This window comes from Teleopsis dalmanni, chromosome 2 (genome assembly GCF_002237135.1).
Source record: "Teleopsis dalmanni isolate 2A chromosome 2, ASM223713v2, whole genome shotgun sequence".
NCBI lineage: Eukaryota > Metazoa > Arthropoda > Insecta > Diptera > Diopsidae > Teleopsis > Teleopsis dalmanni.
Window position 1 is genome coordinate 137,370,476 of NC_051847.1, and position 24,619 is coordinate 137,395,094.

Here is a 24,619-nt window from a genome sequence, read left to right on the forward strand (position 1 = left end):
ATTTATCTTAGCGGATTGTATGAGAAAAACTGTCTAAATTAGACAAGTGCAACGTGGTACAAAGAAGATCAGTGGAAACATGGTGTAAATGACACGAGTGGAAGCATGGTATGAAATACGCGCAATGTTCATGAACCTAACTTAAAATATAATTTCTAATTTACTAATTTTCTAAGGTTTTTCAAAACAAAAAATTAAAGGTTCTGTATATAAAACAAAATATTGGACATACACTTTTTAATATAAAATATTTTGAATTTCAAAATTTTTAAAAATAAAAAACTTTCAAGTAAAAATAATAATTGCATTTACAATTAACAAGGCTGAAATTAACTATAACTTATGTTTATTATTATTATTTGAATTATAAAACTTGTTATAATAAGTTTCACTATAATATAGAAGGGAAGACAAGAATGTATAAGTACACCCCATCAATCATTCGCACTACTTAACTAACCAATTCTTCTCGCCTCCAAGTTCTCGTCTCTAAACGTTAAATCTTATTGTAGAAATGGTCTTAGACATTTTTTACTACATAATCTATTGTTATTCAGCAGCCTTGCTTAATAAAGTTGACTATGGCTATTAAAATTTAGTGTAGATACCAGTTTCTGGTAAGTTTTGTGTATTTGTTTAGTATGTAATTTGATGGTGCTTAGTTACTTTTCCTAATAAATTGATCTATTTTACTTACATGGAAAGTAAGTAAAGTAAAGTCAGCTGGAGTAATTTAAAACTAGACGTTAATTGATATTGTCAATTTTGACACAATAGTGACCAGCAAGTCTGTAATTTCATTAAAAAAAAACAGTTTTTAAAAGCTGTTGGATACAATAAACGACAGGAAAAAAGTCTTTCGACGTTTAATAGAGAAAAACAAAAAGTTGTTAAACTATTCATTTCACAATTTTATAACAAAATAATATCTGGGTAACTGTAGATACCAGTTTTCCGCGTAGTTATATATGAAGATAGAGGTAAAATATTGGCATGAGAGGAGTGCATTGGTTAAAGTAACGGTTATAAATAATTAATAAATAATTTACTCTCAACAAAATACTTTAAAAATTATTAAAATATTAATGCTACCAATTTCTATAGCATATTTTTACTCTCCTATATATTACCACATTATTTTTGTTTTAAATATGAATTTAGCAAAAATATATAGTCTCCTTGTGGTTTAAGTTCTTTTTCAATAAAGAAATTAATAAATTTATATTAATATATTATATTAATATTATAATGTAATAAAAATATAATATATATTATATATTATTAAATACACGTACATATAAAAAGTCGTTCTTATGATTCTTATAATATATTCAATGGATTATATTTTTCTTCAACTGTAAAAACACAATAGTAACACATTAGTACAGTAAATCGAATCGTTAAGATGTCCATTATTACATCCATGCATTATAATGAAGACTTCTATTTCAAAATGACCCTTTGTAACTTAAAATATCTCTTAATGCTTTTAAATATGTAGTAGTGATGAGCCCCCCAGCCATTATAGAGTAAAAGTGCGTAATAGCTCTAACTCAAGAACAAGAAGAAGAAGAAGAAAAAATATTTTTTTTTCTCCAAAAACATTGATTATTAAACCAACTGTTACTGTTTTATCAATTCATGTTTAATTATTTGCTTATCAATCAACTATAAAGCATACTTTCTAAAAATAAACATGTTTTCCGATCAGAGCAATATTGTTTAGAGAAGTAGAAGCTAATATTTCTAACTAGTACAATCCTCAAAAAGTTGGCACTTTGAACTTGAACATCTTTTAAGTTATGATCAGCTATTGATAGCTTCTGCTATGTGACAAAATATCATCAAAAATTATCTTAAAAGTATTGAATGAGTAATAGTTAATGCCCAAACATTATATTTAAATCAAATAAAATTACAAGTGTGTTATATTCCAATTTGCTTTTGTGAAACCACAAAATGGATATGTTTAAATAAATCTAAAGCTGATTAGCTTTGGTTTCACGAATAATAAATAATAAATAATAATTTGAATAAAATACACTTGTAATTTGATTTGAGTTAAATACATGTATATCATTTTGCTGTGATATATAAGCTTGACTCTACATTTAAATTAACTAAATGCGTTTGTCATTAGTAACTTATTGGACTGTCTGATCCAAATTAATTTTAAATAAAGTTCTAAAATTGAAGTATAAATAAATCTCACACTAACACTAATTAAAGTAAGCGATTTAAAAAAAATGATGAATACTTTTCGAATTCAGTAAAATTCATTTTAGAGACTTAATGAGTCATAATTGTTTATAATGGCATACAATTTCACCACTGGAATCTATGCTTATCTACAGTACTTCCCAAAACCCATTCTGATAAATAGTCGAATTTTTTTTATTATGGAAAACATTTTCAGTATATTTAAATAATGAATGAAAGTTAATACAGTCAACATTTTGGTGTCTATTAAGTAATTTTGGGTTGAATCTTAATATATGTTTGAGCTTAGTTGACACTAAAAAGCTTTATAAGATAAACGGGTTGGGCAGAAGATGTTATATTTGTACATAAATGAGACCTACTCAACGATAAAAACAACATTGAGTGTACTATTTAGGTGACATTGTGATGATAAATGACTTGTGGACTAATCCCGAAAACTGTGAGGTTGCTAGAACCTTATAGTCATCACCCATTGCACCGAAGCTTTAGCTGGAGCATAACCTGAAAAGTGGACTGTGTAAAAGTTACAACGGTGACGACGAAATAAAATTCATTAATGACTGTCCTTGTTCGGGACTACAGATGAAGCGACTTCAATGTCATGGAGACTGGCAAACTTTCTTCGCTGGCATAAAAGCGATAATAAAAATAGACATATCGGATCTAATAAACCTTAACTGGAAGACCAAGTGATTCAACGTTGACAATACCAACAGTAAGTGTAACAACATTTAGTGTAACTCACCTTTCGTAGGCAACTTTGAGGGTGTTACATTGGGCAATAGATATCTCCGAGTGAAAGTGTTGTCAGTTATTTTAGTATACTCCGTTTTAATCCGACCTAACCTAAATAGCATAGAATCTGTTGATTTGTCAAAGCTATGGCCAATCCTAAGAGATCATACTAATATCAAAAATGGCAATAAAGAATCTTCATTTGGGTTTTCAAGATATATAAATCTAAATCTTGTATAGTTTGTGCAAGTAAATATATTTAAAATTTTTTTAAACTATAGCTGAAATTATATGCATTAATTCAATTAGTCATTTAATAAAAAATGTTCCAATATTTATTTTAGAAAATAATAAATTAATTAAAAAAGATTAATATCAAAAAAAAATTTAAACAACTTTTATATGAATAACAAATTAGTATATCATACCGCGAAATAATTAGGTATTTCGCGGTATGTTAAACACAGGATATCTTGGCGAAAATTCCAAAGGTCCATAATCGTTTTGTTCTTCTTGGTTAATTTTTCCTGCCATCATGTGCATTGCTGTCTCATAAGTAGGTGGTGCTAGAATTAAAAATTGTATAACTTACTTCTGTACACACAAATTAAAAATAATTCTATATTATTTATAAATCACTTAATTTTTACAAATTATTATTCTTGTAAAATCTGCTTTTCTTGATATAGGTAGGTATTATAAATGTGCATGTGGTTTATTATTTGGTTTATTTCTAATGATAAAATATATTATAGAAGAATCTTTGGATTTCTTGAGTTTTGTGTATCCGTTATATTTTCTAACAAATTACATTTCATTTTCAAAACTTATGTCTTATAAACGCAAAGACATAATAACATTACTAAATCAATTGATTTTGTCATTTAAATCGGGATTATCAAGTTACGAGACTAAAGTTTATTAGAAATATAGTTTACATGGACTACAATGTTTCCGTTACAAACATCTTCACAAACTAAATATACTTATTCTTTACGGTAGTGTGAAGTGTTAATGTATGTTTACATACATTTTATGTGCAGTAGATACTTATATTAAAGAATATTTGAACAATCTAAATAACCTTCAATCTTATACTTATAAATAACAGGCATACCAAAATTTACAAATTGATAATTCTCTTATAATATATACATTTTTTTGATCAATTTAAATTTAAAAATATATTATCTACCACGTTTTAAGCACATATATTCCAAAAAATAGTATATATAAGATATATAAGAAACTTACGCGATTCTCCCCATGGTGTTTGACTATCATCCTGTGGTGTTTCATCACTCCTTACGATTTTTAACGGTTCAGGTTGTCTTTCATCACCAAAATATGTTTCCATTTTTCGTTGTTCAACAGCTCTGCTCGTTGTTGGCTGTTGTTGTCTGCTGCTACTAAATGGTACAGTACCTATAACCACGGGTGCAGACAATGTTTCCTTAAGATTCCAACCACTCAATGCTATTTCAACATTCAGCTCATACATAATATTAATAATACCACAACGATCAAATGATGTTGGCGGTGTTGCCGGTATATTTATCCGATAATTAAACTCCTTTTTTGTTTTACTCCTCACGCCTTCACCATAAAGTTTTGCTATTGATATTTTATCTTTATTTGTCTTTTTACTTGGATGTTGACTGCTAAATTTAATGATCATGCGTAACTTTGTATTGATAGACACCACGGCTACATTACTTTTATTGTCAATCAAAAGTTTTAAAGGCAAACATTCTCCTGGGACATAACCACTCTGAGGCATGTCTAATGTTACCCTCAAGTCTCCAGTTGATAATGGCCAACACCTGAAGGTTCGCGATATGTTCATATGAAATGGAAGCTATAAGAAAATATATCTATAAATTTTAACAATTAATATATAACACATTATATATTTATGTGAAATGTAATTGTTATAACATTTCATTATTATTAAATTCTCTTAATCACTTCAAGTAATGAATTAAGTAATGACTCAAATAAAAAAGGACATTAATAAAGATTAATACTTTACTTACTCTAATAGTTGGAATACGATTAAGATCCACTAATGCCAAAACAGTAAAACCTTTTGTGTACTTTTGATCAAATTTCCACGGTCGTACTAGGACTACCCTTGCTGTATATCTTATGTGGCCATATTTACCTTCAAAAGACGACGGACAAAGCGGAGATAACTGACAAGTAAAATTAAAGGTATGTGTGCCAGGATCCAATACAGTTGAATCACCTACAAATTGGTTATAAAATTAGTCATTTCATCTACCATTTCGAAATTTTTTCTTTCTATTGTAATTTGAAATTGAGATTTGAGCTTGAAAATTTAATTACATATTTCTAGGTTAAAAATAGAAATTGTGTAAAATTATAATTATAAATATTCCTATAAACCCTGGAAAAGCAGGAGACGAAAAACTTTTCTCTACAAGAATTATTTAGGGTAATTTTAGTTTTTTTTTCCTTACTTGCAGCAACTAAATGAGTTGTTGTTTTTATGTAGTCTTCTTTTCCGTCGTAATATGTAGAATTATTGTCACTTCCAGATTCCGACCATTTTACTGCAGCAAAACCTTTTATTCGTAACTCAAGTCCTAATTCAAATTTTAAAAATGTTTTTTATAATAATTGTTGATTAAACCATTTTATTCATTCTAATGAAATAAATATAAATTACGGAATGCAACTTATATAAATACCACTATTTTTTATCTTTTATATCTTTCACTAAATCAACTTACCTCTCACTTTTTTCGGTTTGTTAAGATGTATAACAACCTTCCCTTTCAGCTCTTGTCCAGCAAAATAAACTCCTGAATCATGTTCAAACAGGATATCAAATTTTACAACCATATTAATCTGTGAATAGAAATTGAATTGTTTTAAATAATTTAAAACATTAGATATTGAAAAATTAATTCTTTTTTAAATTCTTAAAATTTTTATTTCAATTTTAGTAACGAAATTAACAATTTTAATTTAAAAGCAATTGAAAGGTTTGGAAACAGTACTTTTTATATGAAGTGTTGACATATATTTTTCTAAATATATAGAACTAGCAAAGTTCAAAAAAATAAAACATTTATATTATATACATTACGCCATATAATATTTCGATTAACTTCCTTGGGAATATTTAGCAAATCAGAGCTGTAGGATCTACTATAACCACTTTTGTTTAAAATTTAATAAATACAAAATTTTTAAAACAAGCGAATAAAATAAATAAATGTATAGACTTGATAGACTTGATTTTTCAGTTTCTATTTAGTGAATGTGTTATCCAAAGTCCCTAACTCCATCAAAGACCTGTGGAGATATCGCTGAGATTAAAGACGTCCTCTTTCTACTGTTCCTGTTTTCAGAATACAAGTTGATGTCACAGATTGAAATACAACTAGGTTTACTACCTGTAAACCACATGTGGAGTGAAAATAAGCTTGGCTTTTTAATATGCAATATACCATATTTCCAGCACACGACTAAGTCTTTTGGTAGCTACCTCATAGTTCCTGCCCACAAATGGGTTAATATCAATTATATCTGGTTATTACTACAAGTTCAAAAAGTGAGTCAAATATGTTTTTTTATTAAAATTCACTTTAATTTCAAAACTATTTTTTTACAATTTAAAGGAGTAAAAAAATGTTTCAATTTAGGCTTCTGTCGACATAAGACTAAGATATTCATTAAAGATAGTATTCTTGTAATACATATTTAATTGAGCAGCATTATGATTACATTGAATTACAAAGTTTTATCTCAAAAACTAAAACCACCTCTTCCGTACTTAAAATTGTGAAAAAAATATTTCTAATCTCTTAAAGGTATGTGTATTGGCATGACACTTTTCATTAATTATTAAACAACTGTATCCAGAGAGCTTAAACTTTGAAAACTCCTTTATTCACTACATTTCATTGCATCAGTTAGTTAGTTAGTTGAAGTTAAGGGAGGAACGAGTTCTCCTCTATTAGCTTAGAATGGCATTTTGAATCCACAACTCTTCGTAATAGTGAGTAGAAGAGGGTCGAACTAGAACCATCCAAATGCATTTGTAAAAACAAGAGTCTGGCCAATGCTAAAACTCGAGATATCACTGAGTGTGTTAAAGTAGGGAGCCCTCAAAATACTGAACTTATCTCTGGCCAGGTCTGGATACAGACGCAACAAGTGTTCTGGTATCCTTTCTTCGAGATTTAGTAGTTAGAGTTGAGAGTTAGAGTTAGTTGAGTGTTAGAGTTAGTTGCCGAAGTTATCAAAGGGAAGGCCAAGTCTAGCCCCATTCCGTCCTATGATTCCTATGATGTCCTGTAACAAAATTCCTACTTTGCTTTAATTGGTTCAGAATTGATGCGGACCAAGGAATCATCTCCACAGGCTGAACTACGTCGATATGCAAAACTCTATATAAACATTTCTCGAAATGTCGAACTTTGTCTGAAGCTTTTATATTAAAAGCAATCTCATGTTCATTTTTAAGAGTTTTATTCACCTTTTGGTATGAAAATGTGAATTATTGAAGATAGGCCTCTACAGTGGGTGTCTCAAACGCTATCTGTGATATATTATGTTTTCATCCTCAGTCTTCATATTATGCTTAGAAAAAACATTCCATATATTTCATGTTCAGTTTTAAATGAAAGTTATTAAAATATCAAAGTCAAAATTTCTTTGATGTACAATTAAAATACTTTTAAATTTCGAATAATGAAGATTATTTTACTTTTATTTATTTTTATTAAAACTCCCACATATACTAAATATATAAATCGATTGCTGAGTAATAATAAGAAGCACTTATAAAATTAATTTTTTTCGAAGAAAATCATTATAATTCAATTAAGTTAACGAAATTTTTTTTATTATTTATATTTTGTTAAAAAAAATAAATGCAAATGTATCTACATCGACAACAGCCGGCCAAATAAACAAGTTACTCATACCACATCTATTTTTATGTTGGTCAATATTTTGAATAGCAAATATGGAACTAAATATGTGAAGAGTAAATAAAAAAGCCAAGCTTGTATAGAAAATTTTGTCGAGAGCGACTAATCAAAGTTATTGTAAGAGATACTATCCAAGTGATGTAAATGATTTCCTAGTGTTACTCTCAACAAATAATCAAAATAAAGAAATTGAATATAAAAATTCAAGGGTTAGCTCCACTGTGGTGTGCTTAAACTATTTGAAAGCTATCTGAATACAAATTGAAGATAACACATATATAGGTGTATATCTGATTAGATAATGATTCGTAGACTGCGGATAAACAAATTTACAGATTTAATGTACAAATATGTATATATAATTATGCATGTATGTGCATAAGTAAATATAATAAATTGTTTTTTTGCCCACACGTAATGTCTAACAATTAGAAAACTCAGAATTTGAGTTAGTCGAAAAAGTGAGCTTCTCTTGTGCAGTTGCTCGTTTATTTACCAAACTTGGCAGCAGCTCCAGTTTGTTAGTAAATAAAATATAACAAAAAATACAATTTTTGAATTCAATTTCGGTGTTATTGTTATTGTTTATTTGTAATTTGTTGCGAATGAAGTCCGATTGGTGTTAAAACCGCTCGGAAGTCAACAAAATATGGCAAATAATTGCGTAATTGTTTTCGATCAAAATGAACACGGCACCTATTTTACCGGGCAAACTGTGACGGGTAAAGTTATCGTAACGTTGAGTAAAGCGAGAAAATTGAAAGGTAACTACAGAAATCTAAAATTACTAAATGACTTGCGGGTTAATGTGGAAAATTCAATAGGTCTTAAGATCCTAAATTTGTGACTTCCAATACGTCGCGATGAGTGACAATATTTTTATGGAACAGTGAAATATAACATATATGACCCAATTTTCAGAAAGTATTATAATAACAATATAAATAAATTCATTTTTGAATTTATTTCTCGACCCAGTTTTTTCAATAATGATTTTTTATATATTTTATATTCGGCTGCAGGGCACTTTTTTTAAATTCAACATTTGTTTAATATTTTTTTAATATATTTTATATTTCGACTCTCTTTGAAAGTCATAATCTGGGCAAGAACTAATTAATAAACATTAATTAATATCAATAAAATCGAAAATATACTAATATTATCACTAAAGTTGATACGCTACTTAACCCCGCCCTAACAATCCTAAAGTCCACTTCTGGACTCTCAGGAAGAAATGCTGATTTAAGGTCCGTCATCAACTAAAAGACAAATAAATGATATGATTTCTTAGCCTAGTTAAAGCTTAGTGTGGGGTAGAGATAACCCAGCCATTATAGAGTAAAAGCACTAACTCAAGAAGAAGAATCAAGAATCAAGAAGAAAATATACTATATAAAGTCGAAATATAGAATATATTAAAAAATATTAAACAAACGTTTAATTTGAAAAAGATTACCTGTAGCCAGATACAAAAAAACAGTGTATACTAATATGAATATTAAATCGAGTAATTCTCATTCAACATTATTTGTAAGGTATTCAGAAAATATAGTAATTATAATAATGGTTTATGAAAGAGATCTATAAATATTAGTAAAGATTAAAAGTTAATAATAATAATATAAGTTCATAATATAAGTTAATACAGTTTCGAAAACTAAATTGGAGAGCTGAACTGTGTGAAGTGTGCCATCTAAAATTAGATAAATTTTTTCATATATTATCTCATCAAAATAATATATGGATAGAAATAAGACAGAAACTCTTAAGATAAAAATGATAAACCTTTTTTATAGTTAATAGGAGAAGCAATGGAATTCAGGTAAATTAAGGAATGAAAGAACCTTTATACTAGTACTAGTATTATACTATCTAACTAGTATACTTTTAGCTTCAAATTTGGAGGAGTTAATAGATAATAAGTAAATAATAAATAAATAAAAGTAATAACTAAATTAATAACAAATAAATAAAATAAATAATAAAAATAAATAAATAAAACTATTAAGTATGTCTGTATTTCACTATCAGTAAATGAAAGACAATACTAAAAATTCAAAAAGGTTCAAAGTCTAAGAAAATGCCGAAGTCAAGTTACTATAATTGAAAAACTTCAAGCGGTCTGCAAAGTAGCTCATGATAATGAATATTAAATTTGGATTAAATTTTTGAAACCAAAATAAGACAAAAATTGATGTCATCGGCAGCTCCATATTTGACAAATTTATATTAGAATATACATTTTACAAGCTCACCTAGATATCCTTCCCTGACAATAATTTGAAAGTGAAAAAATAGTATTCAAAGATCAAATATGTTAAGCATACATAAATGAAAAATTTGATTTCAGAATATCTTTGAGATGGCATGTTATAAACTAAAATAGTATTAGTTAGCAACGATTAAAATTACTAAATACAAATTTTCATAAAACTGAAAAATTTATATTAAAACCTCGAGTTTCTCACATTTGAAGGACTAAGAATTATAATAGAAAATTATAGTTGTTTCAACTAAAACCGAAAAGTATTCAAACGGTCGGAAGTTTGGAAAGTTGGAAACAAATTTATAATGTATTTTATTATGAAAATTACAATTCTATAAAGAACTTAAGAATGAAAATAGTTGATCGTGAATTGTCTAGGGTGATAATAATATAACCTTATTGTAATAAATTCTTTTCAACACTTTTAACAAGTACTTTTGGTACCTATGTTACAAAAGCTTAAAATTTTTGTTCTGTATAAAGAATATAATAAAAAAAAAGGGAAAGAAAGAGTATCATGACGTACGATTCATCTAAAAATTTATAAGATCAAATCTGAAGGAGACATTTAAACAAAAAAAAAATTTAATTAGAGAATTATCTTTCAAAACTTAATTTCTTTAATTTGAATCCTCAATACTATTTAGATGTAATCACGACATAAACTGTTATTAAAATCTTTGTGTTTAAAAAAGTAATTATAAAATTTGAATATTCACTGATATATAGACATCTCCGTAGAGGTCAACCCTTCCTGACAACAGAAGGGCGATCTCATAAAAATATCACTTAAAAAATGTCGAACCTTCACTATCGATTACGAACCCATACTAAGATATTGAATGTGTCCTTCAGCAATTTTCGCAACGACTTTGTGAAAAGCAAATGAAGAGTTTCAGATCTGCTTTCACCATGTCCAGTGCATGTGCAACGTAGATAAACTGAATATCTTAGTAGATCTTCAGTCAACTCAAGGTTCTTTCTTTAAGAAGTATCTTAATCTTATAGTTAAGCACTTACCTATTAAAGGTGCGAAATTATGCTGATACTGTCAAGTTGAATAATGCAATAAAACACGTTAAAAGACTTAAAGGAATGCCTGAGATCACAGTAATAACCAAAGTAAAAATGTGTATTATATATAAAAATAAGTATTTTAAGAAAATGTTCATCCATGAAAAACGGTAAAACTATTATTTTTACAATAGCATACTTACAATATGTTACAAAAATAAATTTGAAATTGTAAACGAAGTTAATATATTATTAGTTTTGATATGTACTAAAAATATTGCTTAGCTAATATTTTACAACACAAGCAGTAGAGACAGAAATCCGTGAAGTTCATATCTTATCATAATAAAAGCAAAAGTGAAACAATGTAAACTCATTAATCTATAAAAATGCGTAATTGAAGATAATTCCAAAAATTTGCTGATAGCAAAAGTTTGTTAATAGTATTTAACTCTAATAATTACAAAATAATATAATAAACAACCAAAATTTAGGGGATTTTTTTTAAATTTTAATTAATATTTCTATTTTTGAACTTTAAGTACGGAAATGCCATTTCATTTTTGTCTTCATCATAAGTATAAAACGATTCTAACTTTCATGCAATATTTGTAAACACATTTGGTTTAAAGCCAATTTTAAAATTAACCGAACAAGTCAAGACTACAGAAACCCATGTTTAATACTTCCCAAAAGCAATCATTGAGTATTAAATTCTCTCCTTAATAGGTATAAAACTTGAAATATGTGGATATGCTTTAGCACAATGGAAGATGAAACATGGCAAAAGAATAGATGATGCCAAAGTGAAACCAGGTCGAAAACACGTCTATTATGGACGTGAAGATTATATAGCTTCGACCACATTTTTAGTGGGTTCAAATGAAGGTAAGTCCATGAAAAAAATTTTTATAAATGATTATTTCAAACTATTTCTTTCAGGTAATAGCATGCAAATTGAACCAGGCATATATACATATAAGTTTGCTTGTCCAATACCTCCAAATTGTCCTTCTTCTTACGAGGGAAGCTATGGTCATATACGTTATGTAGCAAAAGTAACATTTGTGCGTTCAGGTTCTACAAATCGTACACATACAGTGGGCTTTACAGTATTAAAATTATTGGATCTAAACAAAGAAAGCAAACTGCTATTGGTAAGCAATGGTCATAAAATTTAAATCTTCTTATTCACCATATTCAAAACACATTTAACGTTTCATGTTTAAAGTTCTAATATATTATTTTAGCTCAAAAGTCGTTATATATATCTGAGTTCTTTAAAAATATATCTCTGTTCGAATAGGCTCTTTACTGTTAACTACTAAATATTTTTTGACTACATCTTCTACAATTTTACTTGCACATAAAACTAATTATTCTCAATAACTTTTTAATATATTAAGGAATCTGTGTAATTATTTACCGGCTTTATTAGATTCTTATACTTAATAGACTATCTGAGCAGAAACTTATTGGAAGTATTAAAAGTTGCATATGGCACATTGTCTTCCCAAAGACTCAGAAAGTTTGGTGATGGTTTCTTAATTTGCAAAATAAAAAAGTGAAAAGATTTTGATGGAAAACGTGTGATGGTTTTTATTTATCAAGAAATCAAGTATTTAAGAGAACTGTACCCGAAAAAAATAAAGTTAAATGACCTTTAATATTTCAAAAGTAGTTCATCCAAATATTCATTTGGATTCATTTGGAGTGAAGCATTTAAGTTAGATTAACTATTTAAATGGTTTTAGGGACTATGATAATTTAAATTGGATTTTATCCGGTAAATTTCAAACATTTTTTCGAAAACCTTAATTTTATCCAAGTTTTTGTTAAAAAGAAAATTTTCTTCAATCTGTGTATGTCAGTACCCTAATATTTTACATACATTTTTTGTGATAAAGGTTTTCTCTCATCAAGCATCGTTTTTCTACGACAATCTTTAAAATTTAATATCCACATCTATTCCAAAAAAAAACCCAGACATTTTGTTATTTAAAACTTATACATCATGTCCAATTTGAGAAAAGCAATAGCTAAGTCACTTTAAAAGCCAAGTGTAAAAAAATGATACGTGATGGAAGTGAGAGTTTTTCACAAAAAACGTTCACATTTCATGTTTTCGAATTTTGTATATAATTAATTTTATCAAGTATCACCTCTACTACACTACCTCTATTTTAATATGAAGGAACCAGCAAGCAATGAGGCACTGGAGAATTTCTGTTTTTTTGGCAGCACAGCAGTACATTTGAATGTGGATCTCATGCAAACTGGTTACGTGCCTGGGCAAATGATACTAGTCTGTGCCAAAGTCAACAATGAATCACAGGTTGATTGTAAAAAGCTACTGATTGCTTTAAATTTACGCGCTACCTATGTATCAGATACACCCAGTATACGAAGTACATCGGAAACAATATGTTTAATAAAGAAATATTGTGGTGCCGTGCCTCGGAATCTGAAGCGCACATTTACTGAAACGATACGTGTACCAGCTACCCCACCAACATGTGAGCACCTCAGCAAAGTGGTGAAGGTGTCTTATGAAATTTGTGTTGTGGCTGTTATGAATCATTTTATGTATAATCCCAAAACTATTATTCCCATTACTATCGGTAATATACCACTGACAAACGCAGTAAATGTTTTGAATGTCGATGATATTCCCACAACATCCTCGTGTGCCATGCAAATTGCTGAAGGCAGATCGCATGAGCTGTTAAATGGCAATATCGACATAGCAACTGAAGATGATGATGATGAAGAGGAAGAAGGTGAAATGGAATTGCGTAAGTTATTTTATAATAACTATAAGTATTTTATATTGCATGTAACTTATTTAGATATATAGTTGTAGTTTAATTTATAACATATTAAATATTTTTAGAATTAATTATAAATATTTCAAATTATTAGACAAAAATTAAATATTATATAAATTCTATTATATTTTTTTGTTTAAATATGTAAAAATCTTATTTGAATGTCCACTTATGTACATATCAAGAATATTATATATTCATAAAATATTTGCTCTTATATATATGTAATTTATAAAATATTTGCTAAAAAATTATTTAAAAAATGACTTTCTTATTAAATGCAGCACCACCCACATATGAAGAAGCTATGTTTATGAGTACAGAAATTGTTAATAATGATGCCGATACTGAAGCTGATGCTGTACGTTTTACACCTCGTTACCCTGTCTACGATGTAGACAATATGTTAGTGGCAAATGCCACAAACCAAACTCCTGCACCAAATGCACCGGTTAAGCGTCGTCGAAAAAAGAAGAAGAGCCCCCAACCACCACAGGAAATTCAAAAAGAAAAGCCACCTATTGAGTCACCAATAGAAATTTAATATAACCATGTATTTTTTCGATGAAAATTCATATAAATCACTTTGTTATATAATAGTGAAAATTGTAAGTAACTAATGTCTATTAAAATTTAATATTTATTCGCTACTAAATTATAAAAATATTTACAATAAAAAATAATTGACGTCATACATTCGCATTTTATTTACACAGAGCGAATACATATGAGTAAAATAATAGGGTTAGGGTTACTACTGCACAATATTCCACTACCTTTTACCCTTGGCAGTCTCTGCTCTATCAACTACTACTTTAATCGCATCTATGGCTAGCCTAGCCTTTCGAAATCCAAATTGATTTTCAAATAACGCATTTCCTTCCTACATGTCTGAATTTAAGCTGTTATATGTTATACATTCTAGCATCTTACAAATCAGTCGATGAAAAGATGGATCCTCTGATGGTTTGTTTTCTTTCGATATGAGTATACGATTCCTTCCTTTAGACACTTCTAAAATACTGCCACAAAGCTATCGGGAAAGTTGCATTCCCGGGAAAGTTGCAATTACGACTTTTACTACGACGTTAGGTATGCCATCTAGACTCTCTGGTGTTTTTACTTATTTTGTTCGCGATACACATTTTCAAGTGAGCTAATGCCTTAGTTTTTTGCAATATTTAAAACTTAACTATTTAAATCAAACAAATTCGGTAAACCAATCATTCTTTGTCGATAGGCATGTCGTCAGGGGAGAATTTCACGTAGCTGAAGAGCTCAAAACCGATAAACTGCATATATGAGTAATGTATGTATGTCTGATGCATCTGCTGACGTTTTAAAATTCTAGATCTATGAAATTGAACAATTGAAATTGTTCCTCCTTACGATATGAATTCTTCATAACTTTTGAAATCAAAACTCTTTTTGAAATGTAATTGGTCTTGATAAACTCGCTACTATAATTCCGATTCATTGGGATATTTCAATTAATGAAAAGATAAAGCTTTTATCGCAAAACTTTCCGTTTTTAACCAATAAATCCCTTTTAAAATTCATTTCAGGTAACAACCCTGGTTATTATAATATTTGTATTTAGACACGCATGTATTAACAAAGCTAAGTAATATATAATCACACAATATTTTAATAAACAATTATTTTACATTTAATTATTAGTTGAGAATATAGAGCGTATGTTTCTATGTTTGTATCTGTTTGAACTTTACTTTTAATATCGAACTTTGAGAAGACTTCGGTAACTTTTTTTATTATCTAGTTAGTATACAATTAACTAAAGCTGCTTATACTAAAATAGTTTTTAATTAAATATAGTGCACTAAATACTATACTTCGTAATTTAATAAACCGCATTCATTCCAATAAAGATAGTATTCATAACAGTATTTATCATATAACTTATTTATTATTATTTTTAAAACTATGTTTGTTATTATATATGACAGACATAATAAATTATATATCGTATATTACTAATTGTTTTGCATATAAAAATGTTTCTTATTATATTTGTTATATAAAATTTTTTCATCGAAGTTTTTTCTAAAATCAATATTGCACAGATAAATTGTTAACTTCAAACAACTTCGAATCGCCGAATTCCTGTTTAAAGCAACAATTTGTATAACAAATAATTTAAAATCAAAATTTATACATAGACATGCATATATATATATATATATATATATATATATTCATATAACTACTGTCTACATGCCTACACACCTAAAGAACTGTCAATAATCTGTATTTTTGTATTTCAAACAGTTTGTCTTTGGTAGCGCATCATTTAAATTTATAAATTCTAATTATCATACCGGGTTATGTATATTTTATATGTGCTGCAAATGCCAACGGAATACTCAAAAAGCTCTCTGAGATTATATGAGATTTCGAATATTTGAGAAAAATTGAATAAGCACATTTCTCAATCTAATTAAGTAAACAAAATAATTATAGTACTGCCGATACACATTTTTAAAATAAATTTGTGCTTTTGTGTAATTACACCATCAGAATAAATCATATCATGAATATATCATATAAAACGTATGCTATGTTTAGACAGCCAAATTTTCTTAATTTCGTAAAATTGAAATTAAGTTAATTTTGAAAGTGTTTATACTGCCCCCAATTAAGGTAATCATATGTTTTTGTTTATAAATCGAATGTTAAAAATTACATGCTTTAAATTCAATTTGTATCTGAAAAATTCTAAATGTAGATTATTATAACTATAAAGGATGGTATTCAGTAGTGTAATTAACTTTAGTGGATATCAGATATGTAAATTATTATTTTTCTATTTATTTTAAATTAATAACAGTTTGTTTTTTCTTCATATTCAAATTTAAAAATTTTAAAATATTTTCCCGGTTTTATTAAATTCAACTGTCTCTGACATTTATTTAAAAAAAAATGTCAATTATCGTAATCTCATCTTTTTTATTTGCTTAAATTTATCTTACGCATAGTTGCATTTGAAATGTCCCTTAATTTTAGCCTTTGTTTGAACGAAATTTATTAAATTAGTCAATATATGAACAGAAAATGAAAATATAGAAATGATTTAAAATGAATAATAAAAAATTCTTTTATTATTTAATTTCAATTCCATAAACAATTTATTTTTTTTAATATAAAAAAAAATTTTTGTTTGTTTTGTTTTAAATTCACTTTCGACTTGGTTAAATGTTTTCAACTTGACATAACGTATATTTAAATAAATTCTTTTTTATATTTTTAATCATAAACCGAAAAAAAACACAATTTATGAAGTAAGCCACAATCACTTATCGGCACTTGGCAACTCTGTTTTCGTTATCAAAACAAAACACAACATGAAATCGCCCTCAATATGCTTCGATGACGTCAGTTTTTGAAGCATTTTCGGTTAAAACTTTTTTGTAGTTTTATTTGTGAGCCAAAAAAGAATGTTTGGAATCTTTCACTGTCATTGTTGTTGTTGTTTGTATATATTTATTTTGGTAGTTCATAATGTTTTCTCCCATTGAAGAATCTAAAAAGCTATCTGCTACAAAACAAACGTCGCCGCTGCATTTAATTGAGAATGTCGAAGTTGAACGGACGCGTTTTTTAAGCTTTTAGAAATGTTTTATAAATTTATTTAAAAATAATTAAATAAGAAACTTACCAAAGTGATATTTTATTCGTAACGAAAGTGATTTTTAAATATAAAAAAATATAATTTGTATAATTATATTATATAAATTAATAACAAATTCACCGTAAGAATGCCGTCGACTTGTGTTTTTGAATTTGATCGACCGGACCCCGTTTACTACAGTGGAGAAACAATAAATGGACGCATTCAATTGCATACCACAACTGTGAAGTCTGTTAAAGGCAAGTAATCGCAACAGGTTTTCCTAGAATTACAACAGCAATAATTGCTGTTGCCGATAAGTGTACTACAAACAGATATTTTTAAAAATAAACATATTGACATACATAGAAGCCGGTATAAGACATACTAGTGTATAACTGAAAAGTTTTAGCTTCTATTAAACTACTGGGTTTCCCCAGCATATCATATTAAGCGCATATGCTTCTGTGAACTTTGTTGGTGTATGATATGCATAAAATTAAATAATATTATTTACAAATAGACAGCAAACATAATAGCTTTAGCATTTCATTATAAATTCATTGTAGCAAAAACACTCAAACAGCATTAAATAATCAATTAAAAGCCGAAAACGTATTTATTAAAATTCTTTTATGTTCCACTTGTTGCTTTTTATTTTATTTTACTTGGAAATGCTCTAGTAAAATAGTTCATAATCTTCGAAAATGAAATAAAGCGATTAGAAACACTAAACATTAAAGCAAACAAAAGTATATTTGCTTATCGGTACTAGAAAACGTTTTTGGGATACAAAGAGCAATTCGTACGAAGAGTACATCTACACGCACATATGTAACAGTTGACATGGAAAGGACACCCACACAAATAATGTCTCTTTTGTGTATATCCACACCATAAGATAATTGCAATTAAGGTCAATGTGGCGACCAATTAGTTTGCCATGGCGAAAGGAAAAATTTAGGACTGAGTTCAGTACTATACTCTCCACGCAGTAAAGTAGACATACGAGACCTCATACAGTATATATATATTTGTGAGAAACTATATCCAATACGCTAAAAAAGGCTACGCCAGAGGCTACTCCCTATTCTTTTAAATTCTGTCAATAAAAATTTGAATAATGGTTTATGGCCAAAAATTGAATAATTCTCAGAAAGACCGAAAAGGGTTTACTGTTTCTTATTGTTGCGCTAAGAATGTAGAAAACGTGACTAAATTTTTTAAAGTATTACTGTGACTACATATAAAAATAATTATTTGAAACTAATAATTATTTTGACATTACGATATATTCGATGTTATATAGATTGAATTATGTGTGTCAAATTATATATAAATATATGTTGAGGGTAGGTGAGTTGAGTCAGTGCACCTGAGCACTTTTACTCTCTATTAACTGCGAGGTTTCTACAAAACCTCTCTTTGCGCCTTGACTGGATTATTGTTTATCACTTCATTAGACTAGGCAATAATTGACCTCAGATCTGCATATCTCCCCGAGGAACCTGTAACCATTCTGAGATTTGATAACGCAGTGTTAGTAAGTCTGTCAGATTTCGCAAATAATTTCAGGGCTCTTTTCTTTATGTATTTTTTGATGGGATCAATCTTGAGGTCCCCGAGGATGTCATTCGTCCTAATGTACCAAGGAACTTTGAAAAGTCTTCTCAGAATCTGGCTTTGTGCAATTTCTAACTGGTGAATAGTAGTGTTTGAAGCTTTGCTAAACGCTACACAACCATATAGAAATGGCGGACAAATTATTTGGTTATATATCAGTTTCCTGTTCTTAGCACTGAGATTTTCATTTTTGAATAGCGGTTGGAGGTAATGAAGAATTTTGGCGCAGCTAATTCTTTTCAGTTGAACATGTTTAAGCCATATGAATCGTTTGTCCAACGTGATGCCGAGATATTTAACGCTATCCTCCCAGTTTATCACCATATCACCCACTCTCACTTTTGGTTCCGATATCTTCAATTCTAATTATTACTATGTTTACCTTAAACATGTTTAAGGATTACTATGTTTAACACACCTTAAATTCGCAAAAATCTTAGTTTCGTCGAAAACTAAATTAAGTTGTTTTCTCCATACAAAATTCAGTGTTAAAGTTAGAACGAAATTAAGGAAAATGGCCTTAATTTTGTTAAAACGAAGGCTGAATTCAGGTGACATTTCAAATGCAACTATGCGTAAGATAAATTTTAAGCCAAAGATAAAGTTGAGATAACGAGAAAGTGACTTTTTTCTTAAATAAATGTCAGTGACAGTTGACTATAATAAAACTGGGAAAATATTTTGAAAGTTGTGCAAATTTTTAAATTTGAATATAGAGAAAAAGTGTAACTGTTATTAAATAATAAAATTTCACATACCTGAAATCCACTAAAGCCCATAAAACTACTAAATACCATCCTTCATAGTTATAATAATCTACATTTAGAATTTATCAGATACAAATTGAATTTAAAGCATGTAATTTTTAACATTCGATTTATAAACAAAAACATATGATTACCTTAATTGGGGGCAGTATAAACACTTTCAAAATTAACTTAATTTCATTTTTACGAAATTAAGGAAATTTGGCTGTATGAACATATTACATGGCTCCAAATTTTGTTTTTAGCAAATATATTCTTGTTTATAGTATGTTTTCACTGCTTAATTAGTAAGTGACGCACTAATTGTACATTCACACTCTCTCATTTATGCAATTTTGCTCATTATAACCGCTATAAAAATGATAAATGAGCCCATTATTAATAAATCAGCTCATTTATGGCAAAAATTCTTGAATGCAACCCTTAAAAATAAATTTCCCACAAGGAAAATTACCAAAAGTTGAAATATTTGTCATATATATTATATCATATGTAAAATGTAAACAAACAACAGCTGCGCTGTAAACAAAGGCACTGAGGAAGTAAATATGTAATAAAATCTTTATTTTTATTAACTGAATTGATATGTAATTGATATATAAAATGTATATAAATGATTCAATATATCAATTAAGCGTTTAATTTTTTGTGTTATTTGTTTGAAATTTTCACATTCAATAACTTTTATCACTAGTGGAAACGACAAAATCTTAAAATTAAGTTAATAAGAACATATATGTATGTTTTTGAGAAAAAAACTCATTACTCACACTAATGTTTATCAGATATTGTAATATACTTCTTACCCCTCAGACAATACCGCGCTAAAAGAATTTTTATGTTTAGAAGCAATGCAATTCAATAACTATTATGCGATTTTTTTAAATTCACTGAACCATTGCCCGTATTGCTCATCGATTGAGACAAGTAATATTCGGATGAAGCAATATACGTCGAATACGGCTAGTGTTACATTCATTAACGATCGCCAACAGTTTATCGTATAGAACACTTATCTGATCCCAACAAATGTAAAAAATTATCTTATTGGCATGGAACTGATGATCAACCATGACTCATTACGTTCTACAAATGCTAGTTTATGCTTTGGATTACAATACTACATGCATTTTTGTTACCAGTAACTGGTTAAGATCTTTATGTTCCAATCGATATTAGTACTTAATCCCTCATATGGTTTACTTCTTCAATTGATGTGCTTATTCCAGAAAAAAAATAATCAGTAGAATTTCTGTAAATTTCATTATTTTGAATTTATTATTAAAAAAATATAAACCATTAAGAGGAATCATATACATATATCCATAAAAGATCTTGATTATGTAAAGCATACTATAATTAATATTCAAAATAATCAAGTATACTATTGATAAACAATTTTAATGTGTTTTGTAGCAAAACGAAGAAAATATAGTGATATTTCGAATAATAGAGCAATGAATCCATAGGACGGAACGACTTTTTTTTTTATTTAAGCAGTATTTATTGTATTCAACCAGATACGCGGATAATACGCTTTACTAATGGAAGGCTATACCTTCATCCTTAGGAAATGCATAAAATTGATTTTCCGAATTTAATATATATGTATATAAGCTAAATACCTTAGGTATATATAAAGTTTACGATAATAGTAAAATTTAGTAATAAAACATAACTTCTCGTATTTACATTATACTTCATAAAATAGCAAATTTCCATTGTTTTAAAACGTTGATTGGTTGGCTACCGAACAAGTTTTCCATTTTCAGTAGTGGATCTAAAATCTTTTAAAAATAACTGAAAATGCTTTCCACATTACTTTAGTTCTTATGGACAGTACACTATTAGGGAAAGTACAAAATTATTATAAACATACAAACAAATGAAAAATATATAAACATATTGTTAAAAAATTAAAAAAAAATATGAGTGCATGTTCTAATATAACAGATATTGTACCTTCTCAGTATATTCACACATGCCTCATTGACGTGTATAATTTTGACGGATTGCATGTTTAAAAAATTATCAGTTATAATCTAAATACTTAAATAACAGTTTTACCATTACTTTTTTTTACCCTAATTGTTAATAGTGGATTTAAAAAAAACTGTTTGGTTTTACTTGAATTACGAATTCTTTTCAATCGATAAATTTTCTATTATAGTGCAAAATCAATTCCAGCGCTTACACATAATATTTAAAGAGATTCATACTATAAATTGATTTGTATCAAGTGGTCACTTGGGTTATGGACCTGTTCTAAACACTTTGATTACAGATGCCTATTGTTTGTTAAGATGTTTTTTCTTTGTAACAAATGAGCATCAAGTTATCAATAATCTTCACCTAATATAGATAGAATGCTTTGTCCTCAACTATACTTTCTTAGGGTCCAACATATTTATAAGTGATATAGTTATGTTACTACATCAAAGTAGTTATTCAACGAGTTTTATCTAATAAAGAAAATTTATGCATTTACTTGGTATTACTATGACTTCATCTAATTAAAGACTGAGTAACTTTGTATTTCTCTTGAGACATCATAATTTTCGAAAACATTCACTACAATATTATATGTATGAATTAAAAAATAATAAAAAAAATATACATCACATAAAAAACAAGAAAAGTTATTAAAAACTCGCATATAATAAAAAAAAAATTTGGAAATATTTTTAATAAATTCAAGAGAAGTCCAAACGAATAAAAAACGTACACAACCAAACTATAACCAAAATAAAGCAATTGCACAGAAAGCAGATACTCATTTTTAATTGCAGATAAATATTTGATACAGAAAAATTTTAATTTTTCCATTCGTTTCCAGAGGTCTATATACTTTTCAAAGGTGAGGCTTCAGTCCGTTGGGAGGAACGCCGATCACGAAGATCAAATAATAGAACAGAACATTACACGGAATATTTTCGTGCTAATGAAAGCTACTTAAATACGCGAACCAGAGTATTTCCGCCTGGCGAGCTTCCACCAGGCACACATACATATACATTCTGCATACCACTCCCGCCAGCATGTCCAACATCTTGTACTGAAAAATATGGACATATTTCCTATGAAATATCATTAGTACTTAATAGACCATTTCGTTTTGATAATGTGTTCAAACAACCACTGACTGTGCTGAAACAGTTCGATCTTAATTATTTTCCAGATGCATTGGTAAGTTAGATTAATATACTAATAAAAAAAACTTTCACAAAAAACTCTAGAATTTACTGCTTAAACTTTCAGATACCTTTAAAAAGTGAAGACATCAAATATTTTTGCTGTTGGCCATGTTCTTCGGGTCCTTTGATATCAGTACTTACATTACCATTTGGAGGGTATGCACCTGGACAATCTATAAAATATAAATTAGAAATAGATAATCAGTCCAGCGGCTATGATTTAGATGGTATAGAGCTGCAACTAAAACAAGTCTACACTTTCATAGCCCATTCACCTCGCTATAAAACACGTGAGCACACCAACACTTTGACAGAAGATACACAGGCAAATCGATGTTTACGCTTCTCGAAACGTGTAATTGAGGGTAGTCTGGTCATACCGCCAGTACCACCTACTATGACAGATGGCGGTATTATTAGTGTTCGTTACTATTTCGAGATGTTCATTAAGACCGGTGATTGTCACACGGATTCAGAAGTAAGGTTACCAATTATTATAGGTACAGTTCCACTAGCACAAAGTGCCACAAATCCTGCTAACGCTGCTGCTATGAATTTACCTACTGCACCTTACATTGATATACCGGCAGGCAATAGTCCCGATCTACCTCCAAGCTATGATTTCTATAGTAAGTAACACTTCTATAGTATATTCACTAACTGTTACTAAAAATTTTCGAATTCTAGAACCACCCTCATTTGAACAAGCTACTAATATTGGTGAAAAGTTTAAAGATCCTGAAGCTGACGAATATAATCGTACAGACGATTTCATACCAAAATATCCTATGTATACAAATTTTTCTGAGCCAACTGCGCCACCATCTGGAGACAATGTTGATGCACCACAAAGTGCTCCACTTTTGCAATCTCAGCAGCAAAGTATTCTGCCTCCTCCTTATCCTGTCACACCGCCAACTGAAATTACCATGCCACCATATCCAGTGAATGGTGGTAATATGCCATCTACATCAAGTAATGGTAATGACGGGTATGGTTGGAGAACTTAAAGTTTTAGCTCAACTTATATCTTCTATGCTTGAAGTTAGCTTTAAAATAATCTCTGATTTATTTTATTTTAAATCTAATACATTAATTATTGTTTTATTTGATATGTTTTAATGCATTTACCTTAATTACCATATATATTAAAAATATGTATATTTGTATACTTAATATGCCTTTTAAATGTGCTTTACGTAAACTGTATACCTCAGTCGATTTTTACAAAATAAATGATATTTTTGAAATAATTTTTATTTATATTTTTTTATATATATTTTTTTATATATATTTTTTTATATATATTTTTAACTTTAATAGGTTGCCTCTCATATTGTTAAAGTTTTTTTTGGGCACTCAGCATTTAGT

The 24,619-nt window shown here is 28.5% G+C and overlaps 3 protein-coding genes across 3 annotated transcripts; 2 read left to right on the plus strand and 1 right to left on the minus strand.

Moving 5' to 3' along the window:
- Positions 1–3,307: 3,307 nt before the first annotated feature.
- LOC119679216 (arrestin domain-containing protein 17-like) lies at positions 3,308–17,753 on the minus strand. The gene is made up of 6 exons (XM_038091430.1): positions 17,713–17,753; positions 5,715–5,832; positions 5,442–5,567; positions 4,995–5,206; positions 4,213–4,816; positions 3,308–3,524 (listed from the first exon to the last, which is right to left on the minus strand). The coding sequence occupies exons 2-6, from the start codon at positions 5,824–5,826 to the stop codon at positions 3,397–3,399; spliced, it is 1,182 nt and encodes a 393-aa protein (XP_037947358.1). The 5' UTR covers positions 5,827–5,832; positions 17,713–17,753; the 3' UTR covers positions 3,308–3,396.
- Positions 8,393–14,708, plus strand: LOC119679214 (arrestin domain-containing protein 17-like). The gene is made up of 5 exons (XM_038091428.1): positions 8,393–8,689; positions 11,938–12,096; positions 12,151–12,365; positions 13,403–14,003; positions 14,321–14,708. The coding sequence occupies exons 1-5, from the start codon at positions 8,575–8,577 to the stop codon at positions 14,578–14,580; spliced, it is 1,350 nt and encodes a 449-aa protein (XP_037947356.1). The 5' UTR covers positions 8,393–8,574; the 3' UTR covers positions 14,581–14,708.
- Positions 17,241–24,461, plus strand: LOC119679215 (arrestin domain-containing protein 3). The gene is made up of 4 exons (XM_038091429.1): positions 17,241–17,924; positions 22,891–23,240; positions 23,313–23,877; positions 23,936–24,461. Exons 1-4 carry the CDS (start codon positions 17,813–17,815, stop codon positions 24,256–24,258), a joined length of 1,350 nt encoding a protein of 449 aa, XP_037947357.1. The 5' UTR covers positions 17,241–17,812; the 3' UTR covers positions 24,259–24,461.
- The last annotated feature ends 158 nt before the right edge of the window (positions 24,462–24,619 follow it).